At 42.7% G+C, this 17,858-nt stretch overlaps 1 protein-coding gene across 5 annotated transcripts in view; it reads right to left on the bottom strand.

Annotated features, from left to right (window-relative positions):
• Nucleotides 1-17,858, bottom strand: part of MBP (myelin basic protein) — a 384,529-nt gene that overhangs the window by 145,551 nt on the left and 221,120 nt on the right. For 3 of the 5 annotated variants that reach the window (XM_063923331.1, XM_063923326.1, XM_063923328.1), the window contains exon 4: nucleotides 12,569-12,697. The exons of the other annotated variants lie outside the window; for them this stretch is intronic. In XM_063923331.1, the coding sequence (XP_063779401.1) occupies nucleotides 12,569-12,697 (129 nt within the window). The remainder of the gene's footprint in view (nucleotides 1-12,568; nucleotides 12,698-17,858) is intronic. 5 annotated transcript variants of the gene reach the window in all.

Below are 17,858 nucleotides of genomic sequence, written 5' to 3'. Positions count from 1 at the left end.
AACAAACATGCTGTATATAATCCTTTGTGTTCTTTGCTTTCTGAGAAATAGAAAATTCGCAATATAGGTAAAAAAACAGGATATAACAAAACTGATTTTCTAGGAAAAGCAAAAATTATAAGTACTGGTAATGAACATAAAAACACATCACTGTGATAAGTGCAGGAGCGATTATTCACTTTCCCAAATTACACTAATGTTTGCTCTCTGCAAACAGATGCCAATAAAGCATTTACAATAGTTATCCTGTATCCTTCCAAATTACCCCTTGCATTAATTATGGCGAGTCCTCTAATCAGCACTGTTGGGGTCCACGTTTCTGTTGCAATGATAGGCAACCTGTTCTTGTGCAGCTCTCTAACTTTAGAAAGAGTCATGTAATACCTATTGGTAATAATATATCAATAGGCGTGTAAACAATTGTAGTAAGACATAACAAACAAATATGACGATAAAGCAGAAAGGAGCAGGTTTAGGTCGGAGTAGGACTGGTCCTGTTGCTGTCACTACTGTTGACTCTACAGTATGTTACAGCAACACCTCCTTCTCAACACAACTACTGGTGCTCATGAATTAAAAAGGCTCATACAGGTTCTAAGACATGACTATGAGGCGGGGGTGGCAAAGCTTAATTTACGGCCTGATAGACATCAACGGACAGAATCATGGACCAGAAGTGCAGCACAGGAAGAAGGCTCCATGGAGGATGTGCATTATAACAAGGAGGCAACAGTCCAAAATCTACTACAGAATAAAAAAACAGAAATATTATCTATAAAAATCTATGGGGTCATTTCAACTAGGGCCCTCATTCCGAGTTGTTCGCTCGCTAGCTGCTTTTAGCAGCATTGCACACACTAGGCCGCCGCCCTCTGGGAGTGTATCTTAGCTTTGCAGAATAGCGAACGAAAGATTAGCAGAACTGCTAATAAATAATTCTTTGCAGTTTCTGAGTAGCTCCAGACCTACTCACAGATTACGATCAGCTCAGTCCGTTTAGTTCCTGGTTTGACGTCACAAACACGCCCTGCGTTCGGCCAGCCACTCCCCCGTTTCTCCAGACACTCCCGCGTTTTTCCCTGACACGCCTGCGTTTTTTAGCCAACGCCGTGAAAACGCCGAGTTGCCACCCAGAAACGCCCCTTTCCTGTCAATCATTTACCGAACAGCAGTGCGACTGAAAAGCGTCGTACGAACACCAGCAAATCTACTAAGTTTTTTGTTAAATAAATTAGCGCATGCGCGCTGCGTATCATGCGCAGTTAGCAACAAATCGCAGCATAGCGAAAATCGGCAACGAGCGAACAACTCCGAATGACCCCCTAGATGCGAGTTTATAAAACCAAATAGAAATCACCCACACTGCGACAATGTGCACCCTCCCCCAAATGCAAGATTCAATTAGGAATGACTATCTGTGGAACTCGCGGAGAGGTTGAGCGATTTTTCTGCAAAAAGCGGCCTAGCAGAGGTGCATGAAAAGGTTGGGAAATCATCCTGGACCATATTGTAGGCGATTAGTGACTAAAAGGTGTAAAGTGACTGAAACTTGCATTTTTTATTAATGATGGAAAAATGAAATTGTGCTTTTATGCAAGATTAAAAGTTGAAGAAAAAAAAAATCACTTAGCTTCCATCTGCAAGTTCTAAAACCCCTCTCCCAGAATTACAACGCCTCCATGTACCTATCCCAAATCATTTAACCCATTAGTATGGATTTTAAAGAAATGGACCTGAAAACGGGCATGTCTTTCTTTATTGCCCAAATTATACTATTTAAACCCCTCCAAGTACATAATTATTCATTAGGAGGAGTGTACCAGCGGTTCTGCACTATGGGCCTAATTCATATTTGTGTGTAGTATGTAGGGTTGGGGGTCTGAGCAGGTGCAAGACTTGTTCTATTTGGGTGGAGTACAGGCGTGTCGCCCCTGTTTTGAAGGCGTGACAGGTCCAGAGTCTGTATCACAGATTTCCTGGAGCCTGAGTGAGATTCAGCTTACGCAAGCTGGCCGGTGCCTAAAACCATTGCGGATCGCGACTCATGGATACAAGGTTGCAGTACTCAGCTCCTCACTAATCCTAACAGGAGGTGTCAATCTCCTACAGATGCCTCCTGCTGCATTTGCATTTTAATGACATGGAATTGCACAGGCACTTCTTTACGGCTATGCAATTCCTTACAATCGTGACTCAGGCCCCATGTCCAGACATTTTTACCTGAAAATACATTTCTACCATCTTTCAACCTACTTAGAGGGTGCACACAAAAAATGATGTGAATTTGCAGGGGAAATTTAATGAGTTTCATATTGAATTGCTAAGTTAATTCCCTGTGAAAACGGCTTGCAGGACTTAACTAACTCCTAGTTGAGTTGATCTCTAAATCTTAAATATTATTAAAATTATTAAAATGGAATTTGTTGTGCATTTCATAGAAAAAAAAATTTGATATGAAGAAAGTTTTGTTTTTTTAACCACAGTGTTGATACAATAACATACCTCCCAACTGTCCCGAGTTTCGCGGGACAATCCCGTTTTTTGGGGACTGTCCCACTGTCCCACCCGCGGGCCGCAGTGGGAGTCTCTGTCTCTCGCTGCCCTGCTTAGCAGAGCAGCGGTGAATAGACGCTGTGCACTGCGTCTATTCACTGGAGTCCAAGGGAGAGGGGGCATGCCAGCGGCTCACAGAGCGCTGGGCATGCCCCCTTAGTGACGAAAACGGGACGTGGCTCGCGATCGTGGGTCTTCCCGCAAAGCCACGACCCTTTCCTAGGCCACGCCCTTTTCGGGAGCGCGTCCCGCTTGTACCAAGTGCAAAGTTGGGAGGTATGCAATAATACATTTATGCTGTGCTTCATTGATACTGTGTTTCATTAAATATAATATGCACACCAATCAAATTATAATCAGAGGAGGTTGTGGTGTCATAGTGTAGCTAGTAATTTATGGTTAGGACACAGCAAGATATGAACTTGTTCCATTGCGCTCATTTATAAGCTTAGACAAGTGCATTAAAAAAGACTGCAATAGAGAATAGCACTACAGAGTCTACTACTGGCAAAGCTTCAGGGGTCAGCTAGAGGGTGACAGTACTAAAAGCTGAAAGTTCATGCACAGCAGTAAATGTAACCTTTCGTGCACAAGATTCTGACCTAGCACTGTACTTGAGTCTGTTATGATGTAGGTGGGCATGCACGCAAGAAAGAGCGCTAGACTGATCCTGTTTGAACAAACCCCTCATATGAAGTGCTGCTTTGTGTAAGCCTCTGCTTGAAGGATTGCAAGACCAGATGCCTTGTCGCCACCAGGATACTTCTGAACAAGCACAAGTGTAAAGCAGAAAATACTGTCCCTTTCACCCTGGGAATGTGAGAATCATGCATTATACGGTACCTGATATACGGGAAGATATTCAGGAGGGGACTGTAGACACTGTCGAGACGTTATGGGTAGAAATTGCATGCGGGGATAAAGGAATTAAAAAGTTGGTATTGGGTGTATGCTATAGGCCGCCTGGTATTAATGTATCTGATAAGGAATTGTTACTGAAGCAAACTGAAACAGCAGCAGGAGTAGGAGACACAGTAGTGATGGGAGATTTTAACTATCCAGAGATAAACTGGAAAAACGATTCATGTGACACTGCTAGGGGTAATATGTTTTTAAACACACTAAATGATAACTACTTAGTTCAACTAATTGAGGAACCTACCAGGTACAATGCAATCTTAGACCTGGTATTAACAAACAATGGGGATTTAGTATCAGGTATTATAGTAGGGGAACCCATAGGAAACCGCGACCACAATATGGTCACATTCAATATCAGTTTTCATAAACAGTCCTATACTGACTCGACTAGGACTCTAAACTTTAGCAAAGCGAATTTTGAAAAGATGAGGGTATTTTTCAGGGATATTGAATGGGAAGGTTTGTTTCTAGGAAAAAATACTACGGAGAAATGGGATGTACTAAAATTCCTGCTAGCTAAAAATACTCTCAAATTTATTCCTACGAGCAGCATAAAAAGGAATAAAAATCATAAACCGATGTGGCTTAACAAAAAGATAAAGGAACTTATGGGCAAGAAAAGGCGAGCATTTAAAAAATACAAATCTGACGGGGAAACAGAGTCATTTCAGCACTATAAGGACTGTAATAAAAATATGCAAAAAGGAAATAAGAGTGGCTAAAGTAGAAACTGAAAAACCAGTAGCAAAGGAAAGCAAAGTTTATCCCCAAAAATTATTTAAATACATTAATAGCAAGAGATTAAAGAAGGAGAGTATAGGCCCTTTAAAAAAAAAAAAAGTTGGGAGTCTTAAGCAAAAATGATAATGACATAGCGGACACACTAAATTAGTTTTTTTCAACAGTATTTACTAGAGAGAACCCAATTCAGGGACTAACACAATCTCAATAATGAGAATATCCCACTGATAGGTACTTATTTAAGTGAGAAGGTAGTCTGTGACCGATTAAAACATTTAAAGGTTAATAAGTCACCAGGTCCCGATGAAATTCACCCAAGGGTTCTAATGGAGCTTCACTCTGAACTTGCAAAACCGCTCTTTTTGATCTTTATGGATTCAGTAATATCAGGTATAGTTCCCAAAGACTGGCGTATAGCGGAAGTAGTGCCTATATTCAAAAAGGGAAGTAAAGCTGAACCAGGTAATTATAGACCATTAGTCTTACATCTATAGTGGGGAAAGTATTGGAAGGTGTTCTAAGAGATAGTATTCAGAAGTTCCTTGAAGTCAATAAGGTCATTAAAAGGAATCAACATGGATTTGTGAAGGACAGATCCTGTCAAACCAACTTACTTGGCTTTTATGAAACCGTAAGTGCAAACTAAGATCAGGGTAAAGAGGTGGATGTAATCTTTTTAGACTTTGCGAAAGCTTTCGACACTACCGCACATGAGACTTATCTAGAAGCTACAAGAAATCGGGCTAGGAAGCACAATATGCACTTGGATGAAAAATTGGTTAGATAATAGGGAGCAGCGCGTTGTGGTTAATGAATCTTTTTCAAATTGGACTGAAGTGCTAAGTGGTGTGCCACAAGTCTCAGTATTAGGATCGCTATTGTTCAATATTTTCATTAACGACCTAACAGAAGGTCTAGAGAGCATGGTGTCAATTTTTGCAGATGATACCAAATTGTGTAAAGTTATAAATACGGAGGGGGATGCTGAGTTGCTTCAGAACGACTTAGTTAAACTAGAAGTATGGGCAGCGAAATGGAGAATGTGCTTCAATACAGACAAGTGTAAGGTAATGCACTGTGGTAACAAGAACAAAAATAACACCTACATACTAAATGGGGTAAAATTAGGGGATTCTGTACTGGAAAAGGACTTAGGTGTCCTCATAGATATCATACTAAGCAGTAGTACCCAAAGTAGGATTGCAGCAAAGAAGGCTAATAAGATATTAGCATGCATAAAACGGGGAATTGATGCTAGGGACGAGAGTGTTCTACTCCCGTTGTATAAATCCCTAGTGAGGCCACACCTTGAATACGGTGTACAATTCTGGGCACCATACTACAAAAAGGATATCCTGGAGCTAGAAAAGGTTCAGAGGCGGGCGACCAAACTAATTAAGGGCATGGAGAAGCTGGAATACGAGGAAAGGCTTGCAAGGCTAGGCATGTTTACATTGGAAAAGAGGAGACTAAGAGGGGACATGATCAACATCTACAAATATATAAGGGGACAATACACAGATCTTGCGCAGGACCTGTTTTTGGTTAGATCAACACAGAGAACTCGTGGACATTCGCTCAGGTTAGAGGAGAGGAGATTCCGTACAATACGGCGTAAAGGCTTTTTCACGGTAAGGACGGTACGTGTTTGGAATTCCCTGCCTGAGGCAGTTGTAATGGCGGACTCAGTCAACACTTTAAAGAATGGATTAGATAAATTCCTAATGGATAAGGATATCCAGGGTTAAGGTGCATAGTCACGCACTATAGTTATTATAAAAAAGAGGGATAAAACGTAACGGCAGACATCAGCATCAGTCAAAATTTTATACCACATAATCCTGCATAGGAGACCACAAATAGGTTGAACTCGATGGACAATTGTCTTTTTTCAACCTTAGATACTATGTTACTATGTTCTTGGATCCAGATACTGCTTCTTTATGGACACTGTACCTGTTGCCTACAAGCAGTGAAGGCAGCCATTTTGTTAGCTGAAATAATATTCCTGGCAATGCAGTTTTCTTGACATAGGCAAAAGGCATACTACAACAGATAACGCACCTAATCAGTACCAATACTATAACACGGATATTCTATAGAAGAGGAGGCATGGATAACTTATCATAATCTATCTTTAGTGTTGTCCTTTGCATTACATAGTCTAATGAAATGTCATTTTAACCCCGTATTATGTTAATGATGAAAAAGTGTGCCTGGTTTAGTCAATGTGAAAATATATATATTTTTTTTCCTGCCTACACACTACAGAAAGAAATGATCCTGTCTGGAAAGAATTGAGAACTATAGAAACTAAGATAAATATAAAATATTAACTCTCTGCATCAGTATTTGGATAGAATAATACAGAGCTTCCCAAACGCGGTCCTCAAGGCACTTAGAATAATTTTTATACTCAAAAGTCTAGGGTAAAAAGTCTATGACAGGTGACTATCCTGTCTACCTTTTCCGCACATCTGAGGAAACTCATGAAATTTCTAGCAGTATATACTGTACTACTGTACCTTTGTATAAAGGGGGTTATTCAGGTTGGTCAGCAAACCAAAAAAAGCACACTAATAGGCAAAACTATGTGCACTGCAGGGGGGGGGGGGGGGGCAGATGTGACACGTGCAGAGACAGTTAGATTTGGGTGGGTTATATTGTTTCTGTGCAGGGTAAATACTGGCTGCTATATTTTTACAATGCAATTTAGAGTTCAGATTGATCACACCCTACCCAAACTTTTGGGAATACATAAGAAAACCAGTAAGGTCATGTGTCCACTGATGTTTTATTTTAGTACTAAAAATATAATAAATCTAGTAGTGACGTGTCACTGTATGCTTCCTTGGTGCATTTACGTGCAGTAAAAGGCATGTGGCTCGAACAATATTCACTTAAAAAAAAAATGGAATGCAAACACAACACTACTAACGCTAATGGATATGATGCCATTAGAAAGGATGGTTACATCAGTCATACTAGCATGCAGAAAAAATAATAATTTCTTAAACCTATATATTTAAAACACCAGTAAGTACAAGGAGCAACTCATAAAAAAAGAAATAAAAAAGTGAAAATATTCTGTTTTGCACATCCTAGACTTCCAGTTAAAGAATTCAGCATAGAACATCTCAAAGAGAAAATTATATCATACCACTATGTATGGCAGTAAGTTTCAGATTTAGGGGTCACTTAAGTAAGAAAGCATTAAAAATGTATTTAGTAACACGTTTTAAAACTAAGTATTTATGGCTTGTTCAGACATTCTAGCCGTTACTGTGGTTTCAGCAACTGAAGCTTGAAAAGTGCAATAAAATAGGATGAATAGTTTTAATAGGCGGATAGGATGACAAGTTTAAATTGTAAAAGTGTAACAGCACATTTAAAATTTTAGATTGTATGAAAAAAAAACAACACATAAAAAGTGTTACAATACACTACAAAAATGCATCTCAAGGTACTGTACATAGGGGGTAATTCCGACCTGATCGCACGCTGCCGTTTTTTGTAGCGCAGTGATCAGGTCACTACTGCACATGCACCGCAATGCGCAGGTGCGTTGTACGGGTACAAAGCGAATCGTTGTTGGGCGATGGATTTAACGAAGAATCCATTTGCACAGCCGATCGCAAGAAGATTGACAGGAAGAAAGCGTTTATGGGTGTCAACTGACCATTTTCAGGGAGTGGTTGGAAAAACACAGGAGTTTCCAAGCGTTTACAGGGCGGGTGTATGACGTCAATTCCGGGACCGGACAGGCTGAAGTGATCGCAGCGGCTGAGTTAGCTCAGACCTACTCAAACTGCACAAACTGTTTTTGTACTGCTCGGCTGCACAGGCGTTCGCACACTTGCAAAGCAAAATACACTCCCCAGTGGGCGGCGACTATGCTTTTTGCACGGCTGCAAAAAGTAGCTAGCGAGCGATCAACTCGGAATGACCCCCATAATCTTTTCACTAACAAGGTGCCGGGACACGAAGCTTAGCTCTGCACTCGACACTCCCACAAAGCTCCGCCCTTGGGCTGTCATTGGCCCACCGCCTCGTCTAATGTAATATAAGACATGGGTGACCATCGATGGGTGAAACCATCAATGATTCCATTGCAGATGGGTAACACTGATGGTGTGAAACTATCAATGGTGACCATCAATGGGTAACCCACCGATGGCCATCTCTACCAGCAAGTCAGCAAGTATGCATCAAACAGATGCAATCCTGAGGTTTTTAAAGAATAACTGTGCTCCCTGTGACATTAGATTTAGGATGTTTTTTTTTTTTTTGCTTCAGACATGTCTGTAAATGTGTGCATTGCATGCAAAAGATTGCTTTAAAGCCCAAGTCCACCACAAATTATGGAAATTAAAATAAATTATACAAAATTCTCTTCAGCAAATAGAAAAACACCTGTAAGTTCTGAATACCGGCACCAACCATTGCAAAACTGGAATTCATATACCGGAAAAAAGAAAAATGTGACTTCACCCCGCCCCCACAGGTGGCAAATATGGAGGGGTACACCCTCTTCAAGAGAGATAGGACTAATAAAAAAGGAGGAGGTGTTTGTTTATATGTTAAACCTTTCTTAAAACTGTATTTAAAAGAAGTCATTTACGATGGGACTGGAGATAACGTGGAGTCATTGTGGGTTGAGATTTCGAGTGGGGGTAAAGATACAAAAAAACTTCTAATAGGGACTTGCTATAAACCGCCAGATATTAGTGTGTCTGAGGAATTACTACTCTTGCAGCAAATCAAAAAACTGCAGGTATGGGGGACGTCATTATTGTTGGGGACTTTAATTACCTTGACATAAACTGGAACACCGAAACTGTAAATACAACTAGAGGTAACAGGTTCTTAAACATACTAAAAGATCACTACTTGTCCAAGGTAATCGGGAACCTATTAGGCATAGTGCTATACTGGACCTAGTACTAACTAACAATGAGGAAATAATATCAAATACTAAAGTAGGGGAGACCCTAGGAAATAGCGATCACAATATGATCACATTCGATATCAGCTTCCAAAAACAACAATATAAGGGTCTAACTAAAACTTTTAACTTTAAGAAAGCTAATTTCATATTGCTGAAACAAGCAATGAGGGACATTAATTGGGAAATTGCATTGCACGGTAAGAATACAGCTGAAATGTGGGATATTTTTACGACTACGATCAATAAGTACACTCATTTGTATATTCCCAAAGACAACAAAAACAGGAGTAGGAAATTCAAACCGATGTGGCTTAATAAGAGGGTCAAGAAACAAATGGATAAAAAAGGCGTGCTTTCAAAGCTTTTAAGTCTGACGGAATGGTGGAATCATTCCAGTTCTACAAAGAATGTAACAAAAAATGCAAAATAGAAATCAGAGCAGCTAAAATAGAAACCGAAAAACAAATCGCAAAGGAGAGTATAACAAACCCCCAAAAGTTCTTTATGTACATAAACGGTAGAAGGTTAAAAGGGAGAATATTGGGCCTTTAAAGAGCGAGTTGGATGTCATGATTAATGATGATAGGGATAAAGCGGATTTATGTAATAAATTATTTTCATCAGTATTCACGAATGAGGACAGGTTGACGAGAGTAGAGCAAAACATAAGCTACGACCCGATGCTAGGTACTTGGTTAAATGAGAAAGTAGTCCGGGAGAGACTAAGTAAAATTAAGATAAATAAATCTCCTGGGCCGGGTGGACTCCACCCCAGCGTTCTTATGGAACTTAATGTAGAGATATCGAGACCCCTATATTTGATTTTCAGAGAGTCAATTAGATCAGGAACGATACCAAATGACTGGCGCATAGCAGAGGTAGTCCCAATATTTAAAAAGGGTATTAAAATACCCCGGTAACTATAGACCGGTAAGTTTGACATCTATAGTGGGGAAATTACTAGAAGGTATATTAAGGGACAGCATATTTGAGTACTTGGATACTTCCAAGGTTATTACTGTCAAACTAACTTAATAAGCTTCTACGAGAAAGTGAGCGATAGTATTGATCAGGGTCATGCAGTGGATGTGATCTTTTTGGACTTCGCTAAGGCCTTTGACAAAGTTGCACATAAGAGGCTAATTCTCCAATTAAGGGAGCTTGGGGTAGGGGACACTATTTGTACTTGGGTGAATAATTGGCTGTTCAATAGGGAACAGCAAGTGGGGATTAATGGGATGTACTGTGAATGGGCTTCAGTGCTCAGTGGAATGCCACAGGGTTCAGTACTCAGGCCATTGTTGTTCATTAATGACCTAGGAGAGGGACTGGTAAGCAGAGTGTACATTTTCGCAGATGATATTAAGCTATGTAGAGTAATTAATTCAGACAAAGATTTTGAGTCTCAACAGAATGACTTATCTAGACTTGAGGTCTGGGCGCATAAATGGAGAATGAGGTTCAATACAGACAAATGTAAAGTTATGCACTTTGGGACTAAGAACAATCAGGCACCCTATAAACTAAATGGGGAAAATGTAGGGATAACTGTAGTTGAAAAAGATTTAGGAGTGCTCATCGACAATAAACTTGGTAGCAGTACGCAATGTCAAAATGCAGCAACAAAAGCATGCATTAAACGGAGAATGGAGACAAGGGATGAGAGTGTAATCCTGCCACTGTATAAATCATTGGTGCGGCCACACCTGGAATACTGTGTACAGTTCTGGGCACCTCACTATAAAAAAGATATCTTGGAACTCGAAAAGGTTCAGAGGCGAGCCACTAAACTGGCTAAGGGGTTAAAGGCACTGGATTATGAGGAAAGACTTAAAAGGTTAGATTTGTTTACACTGGAAAAGAGGCGACTGAGAGGAGAGATTATTAATATTTTTAAATACATTAAGGGACAACACAAGGATTTATCAAATGATTTGTTTATCAAAAAAACACTACATAGGACACGAGAACACCCCCTGAGGTTAGAAGAAAAAAATTCCATGCACAACGGAGAAAAGGGTTCTTCACCGTAAGAACAGAAAATATTTGGACTTCTTTGCCAGAGAAGGTAGTTACGGTGGACTCTTAAAAATGGATTAGATAAATTCCTAGCGGAAAAAAATATCCAAGGATACAGTATCTAATTTAGATTAAAAAAAAAAAAAAAAAATATTATACAGGTTGAACTCGATCGACATTTGTCTTTTTTTTTTTAACCTCAACAACTAGGTAACTATGTAACACGGACATTGTAAAAAATAAAATGTGTGTGTCAAAACAAGGTTGTATCCTCGCTGCAATGGGCATGGCCTTGCTGTTGACTGTCGTCCAAGGTGATTCAGTGACCAAGCAACATGTCCAAGTGCTGCAGGACTGTAAAGCTCATTGTCAAGGACGAGTAGCGTCTTCAGTGGTGGGGCTTCAGCACATTCAAATATTTAAATAGGGGATCCACACACTGCCAGTGATGTTTGGCAGCATTTAGGGTGGCAGTTGGTGTGGCTCCCCTATTTAAATACTGAACTGCGCTGCAGCTCCACCCACTTCTTGAGCTACCACTGCTAAGGACTTAACACTTTGACTAGGTTTTTTTCTTTTTGGATACTTCACTAAGGGATCTATTTACTAAGCCTTGGATGGAGATAAAGTCGCTGGAGATAAAGCACCAGCCAATCGGCTCCTAACTGCTATGCCTCAGGCTGTGTTTGAAAAATGACACTTAGAAGCCGATTGGCTGGTACTTTATCTCCATCCAAGGCTTAGTAAACAGACCCCTTAATCTGTATTTGGATTTTTCCATATCGCGAACATGGCAACTGAGTTTTTAAATATAAAAGGGGGAGATGGCGCTTCACATCATTGTGCCCATCACAGGAGACGGAGCTCGTCTGTTCTGGACCCTTTCCTATCTCATGTATAATACTATGCTAATGACTAGGGTGATGTGTGAGCTAATCTTGAGTCATATGGTGTATAGCTTGGAGTACCACCCTAACATGTCCCAACCCTTTACTTATGATGGTTTATGCAAACTGGTGGCGGCTGTGCAACTGTTTGAGTACGTCTTCGAGGGGGGATACTTTACTTGATTTGTATCTGCATTTTTTATTTACCCATTTACCCATCACAGGAGACACAACCTGCTTGTTCCAGCCCCACTCAAAGTATCTTCTTGATGAAACTCAGCTAAAGGCTACATATTATATATATATATATACATATATATATATATATATATATATATAGTCCTTGTGTGGGCGGCACTCAGAGACTTTAGAAAGCAGTATGGGTGAAGAAAAGCCCCGCAGGGCAAATTTATTTGTGACGTTTCAGGGTATTACTCCCCTTCCTCAGACAACCAAATACAACCAAAACAGTGCAATATATAGACAGATCAAACCTTACCCTCCTTGTGTAACTCCAGTGTGTCCCCAGGCCCCTGGCCGCCGTCCTGCAGTGGCACTTCCGGCCCCGGACCTACCGTCGTGCCGGAAGTGACGTCACCCGCCCGGCCCTGGTCGCCATGGTTACACACTGTGGACGAAAACAGTGTGCAATGAGCAAAGTACACAGCTGCATGTGCAGTACATGATAAAGTGCAAAAATGCTTATAAATGTGAATCACTTTTGTGAAACAATTGTAAAATGCAATAGGTATACGTGATTAAATATATACCAATAAAAACATCAAAAATTCATGTGCAATCAGTATTAAAAATTTCAATAAGTGTTATATGTATCAAAGTATAAATCAGTGCAATAAAAAAAACATTAGTGACTTGTGTCAAGATGAAAAAAACCTATTCCTGATACCAGAGAAATAATATAATAAAAATAAGAATTTACTTACCGATAATTCTATTTCTCATAGTCCGTAGTGGATGCTGGGGACTCCGAAAGGACCATGGGAATAGCGGCTCCGCAGGAAACTGGGCACAAAAGTAAAAAGCTTTAGGACTACCTGGTGTGCACTGGCTCCTCCCCCTATACCCTCCTCCAAGCCTCAGTTAGGATACTGTGCCCGGACGAGCGTACACAATAAGGAAGGATTTTGAATCCCGGGTAAGACTCATACCAGCCACACCAATCACACCGTACAACTTGTGATCTGAACCCAGTTAACAGCATGATAACAGAAGGAGCCTCTGAAAAGATGGCTCACAACAACAATAACCCGATTTTGTAACAATAACTATGTACAAGTAATGCAGACAATCCGCACTTGGGATGGGCGCCCAGCATCCACTACGGACTATGAGAAATAGAATTATCGGTAAGTAAATTCTTATTTTCTCTAACGTCCTAGTGGATGCTGGGGACTCCGAAAGGACCATGGGGATTATACCAAAGCTCCCAAACGGGCGGGAGAGTGCGGATGACTCTGCAGCACCGAATGAGAGAACTCCAGGTCCTCCTCAGCCAGGGTATCAAATTTGTAGAATTTAGCAAACGTGTTTGCCCCTGACCAAGTAGCTGCTCGGCAAAGTTGTAAAGCCGAGACCCCTCGGGCAGCCGCCCAAGATGAGCCCACTTTCCGTGTGGAATGGGCTTTAACAGATTTTGGCTGTGGCAGGCCTGCCACAGAATGTGCAAGCTGAATTGTACTACAAATCCAACGAGCAATCGTCTGCTTAGAAGCAGGAGCACCCAGCTTATTGGGTGCATACAGGATAAACAGCGAATCAGATTTTCTGACTCCAGCCGTCCTGGAAACATACATTTTCAGGGCCCTGACTACGTCCAGCAACTTGGAATCCTCCAAGTCCCTAGTAGCTGCAGGCACCACAATAGGCTGGTTCAAGTGAAAAGCTGAAACCACCTTAGGGAGAAATTGAGGACGAGTCCTCAATTCTGCCCTGTCCGTATGAAAAATTAGGTAAGGGCTTTTATAGGATAAAGCCGCCAATTCTGAGACACGCCTGGCTGAAGCCAGGGCTAACAGCATTACCACTTTCCATGTGAGATATTTTAAGTCCACAGTGGTGAGTGGTTCAAACCAATGTGATTTTAGGAATCCCAAAACTACATTGAGATCCCAAGGTGCCACTGGAGGCACAAAAGGAGGCTGTATATGCAGTACTCCCTTGACAAACGTCTGAACTTCAGGAACAGAAGCCAGTTCTTTTTGGAAGAATATTGACAGGGCCGAAATTTGAACCTTAATGGACCCTAATTTGAGGCCCATAGACAGTCCTGTTTGCAGGAAATGCAGGAAACGACCCAGTTGAAATTCCTCTGTAGGGGCCTTCCTGGCCTAGCACCACGCAACATATTTACGCCAAATACGGTGATAATGTTGTACGGTTACATCCTTCCTGGCTTTGATCAGGGTAGGGATGACTTCATCCGGAATGCCTTTTTCCTTCAGGATCCGGCGTTCAACCGCCATGCCGTCAAACGCAGCCGCGGTAAGTCTTGGAACAGACATGGTCCCTGCTGGAGCAGGTCCATTCTTAGAGGTAGAGGCCACGGGTCTTCCGTGAGCATCTCTTGAATTTCCGGGTACCAAGTCCTTCTTGGCCAATCCGGAGCCACGAGTATAGTCTTTACTCCTCTCCTTCTTATGATTCTCAGTACTTTCGGTATGAGAGGAAGAGGAGGGAACACATACACTGACTGGTACACCCACGGTGTTACCAGAGCGTCCACAGCTATTGCCTGAGGGTCCCTTGACCTGGCGCAATATCTGTCCAGTTTTTTGTTGAGGCGGGACGCCATCATGTCCACCTTTGGTTTTTCCCAACGGTTCACAATCATGTGGAAGACTTCTGGGTGAAGTCCCCACTCCCTCGGGTGAAGATCGTGTCTGCTGAGGAAGTCTGCTTCCCAGTTGTCCACTCCCGGAATGAACACTGCTGACAGTGCTATCACATGATTCTCCGCCCAGCGAAGAATCCTTGCCACTTCCATCATTGCCCTCCTGCTTCTTGTGCCGCCCTGTCTGTTTACGTGGGCGACTGCCGTGATGTTGTCCGACTGGATCAACACCGGCTGACCCTGAAGCAGAGGTCTTGCCTGACTTAGGGCATTGTAAATGGCCCTTAGTTCCAGGATATTTATGTGAAGTGACGTTTCCATGCTTGACCACAAGCCCTGGAAATTTCTTCCCTGTGTGACTGCTCCCCAGCCTCTCAGGCTGGCATCCGTGGTCACCAGGACCCAATCCTGAATGCCGAATCTGCGGCCCTCTAGGAGATGAGCACTCTGTAACCACCACAGGAGAGACACCCTTGTCCTTGGAGACAGGGTTATCTGCTGATGCATTTGAAGATGCGATCCGGACCATTTGTCCAGCAGATCCCACTGAAAAGTTCTTGCGTGGAATCTGCCGAATGGAATCGCTTCGTAAGAAGCCACCATCTTTCCCAGGACCCTTGTGTATTGGTGTACTGACACTTGGCCTGGTCTTAGGAGGTTCCTGACTAGGTCGGATAACTCCTTGGCTTTCTCCTCCGGGAGAAACACCTTTTTCTGTACTGTGTCCAGAATCATCCCTAGGAACAGCAGACGTGTCGTCGGAATCAGCTGCGATTTTGGAATATTTAGAATCCATCCGTGCTGTCGTAGTACTACTTGAGATAGTGCTACTCCGACCTCTAACTGTTCTCTGGACCTTGCCCTTATCAGGAGATCGTCCAAGTAAGGGATAATAAGAATTTACTTACCGATAATTCTATTTCTCATAGTCCGTAGTGGATGCTGGGAACTCCGTAAGGACCATGGGGAATAGCGGCTCCGCAGGAGACTGGGCACAAAAGTAAAATCTTTATGACTAGCTGGTGTGCACTGGCTCCTCCCCCTATGACCCTCCTCCAAGCCTCAGTTAGGATACTGTGCCCGGACGCGCATACATAATAAGGAAGGATCTTGAATCCCGGGTAAGACTCATACCAGCCACACCAATCACACCGTACAACTTGTGATCTGAACCCAGTTAACAGTATGATAAACGTAGGAGCCTCTGAAAAGATGGCTCACAACAATAAACAACCCGATTTTTGTAACAATAACTATATACAAGTATTGCAGACAATCCGCACTTGGGATGGGCGCCCAGCATCCACTACGGACTATGAGAAATAGAATTATCGGTAAGTAAATTCTTATTTTCTCTGACGTCCTAGTGGATGCTGGGAACTCCGTAAGGACCATGGGGATTATACCAAAGCTCCCAAACGGGCGGGAGAGTGCGGATGACTCTGCAGCACCGAATGAGAGAACTCCAGGTCCTCCTCAGCCAGGGTATCGAATTTGTAAAATTTAGCAAACGTGTTTGCCCCTGACCAAGTAGCTGCTCGGCAAAGTTGTAAAGCCGAGACCCCTCGGGCAGCCGCCCAAGATGAGCCCACCTTCCTTGTGGAATGGGCTTTTACAGATTTTGGCTGTGGCAGGCCTGCCACAGAATGTGCAAGCTGAATCGTACTACAAATCCAACGAGCAATCGTCTGCTTAGAAGCAGGAGCACCCAGCTTGTTGGGTGCATACAGGATAGACAGCGAGTCAGATTCTCTGACTCCAGCCGTCCTGGAAACATATATTTTCAGGGCCCTGACTACGTCCAGCAACTTGGAGTCCTCCAAGTCCCTAGTAGCCGCAGGCACCACAATAGGCTGGTTCATGTGAAACGCTGAAACCACCTTAGGGAGAAATTGAGGGCGAGTCCTCAGTTCTGCCCTGTCTGAATGAAAAATTAGGTAAGGGCTTTTATATGATAAAGCCGCCAATTCTGAGACACGCCTGGCTGAAGCCAGGGCTAACAGCATGACCACTTTCCATGTGAGATATTTTAATTCCACAGTGGTGAGTGGTTCAAACCAATGTGACTTTAGGAGACTCAACACTACATTGAGATCCCAAGGTGCCACTGGAGGCACAAAAGGAGGCTGTATATGCAGTACCCCTTTGACAAACGTCTGAACTTCAGGCACTGAAGCCAGTTCTTTTTGGAAGAATATTGACAGGGCCGAAATTTGAACCTTAATGGACCCTAATTTTAGGCCCATAGATAGTCCTGTTTGCAGGAAATGCAGGAAACGACCCAGTTGAAATTCCTCTGTAGGGGCCTTCTTGGCCTCACACCACGCAACATATTTTCGCCAAATGCGGTGATAATGTTTCGCGGTTACATCCTTCCTGGCCTTGATCAGGGTAGGGATGACTTCATCTGGAATGCCTTTTTCCTTCAGGATCCGGCGTTCAACCTCCATGCCGTCAAACGCAGCCGCGGTAAGTCTTGGAACAGACAAGGTCCCTGCTGGAGCAGGTCCTTTCTTAGAGGTAGAGGCCACGGGTCCTCCGTGAGCATCTCTTGAAGTTCCGGGTACCAAGTCCTCCTTGGCCAATCCGGAGCCACGAGTATAGTTCTTACTCCTCTCCTTCTTATGATTCTCAATACTTTGGGTATGAGAGGCAGAGGAGGGAACACATACACTGACTGGTACACCCACGGTGTTACCAGAGCGTCCACCGCTATCGCCTGAGGGTCCCTTGACCTGGCGCAATATCTGTCTAGTTTCTTGTTGAGACGAGACGCCATCATGTCCACCTTTGGTTTTTCCCAACGGTTTACAATCACGTGGAAGACTTCTGGGTGAAGTCCCCACTCCCCCAGGTGGAGGTCGTGTCTGCTGAGGAAGTCTGCTTCCCAGTTGTCCACTCCCGGAATGAACACCGCTGACAGTGCTGTCACATAATT

The sequence above is a fragment of the Pseudophryne corroboree genome, chromosome 5 (genome assembly GCF_028390025.1).
Source record: "Pseudophryne corroboree isolate aPseCor3 chromosome 5, aPseCor3.hap2, whole genome shotgun sequence".
NCBI lineage: Eukaryota > Metazoa > Chordata > Amphibia > Anura > Myobatrachidae > Pseudophryne > Pseudophryne corroboree.
The sequence above is the reverse complement of the archived record's forward strand: the minus strand, read 5'-3'. Positions and strand labels throughout refer to the sequence as shown.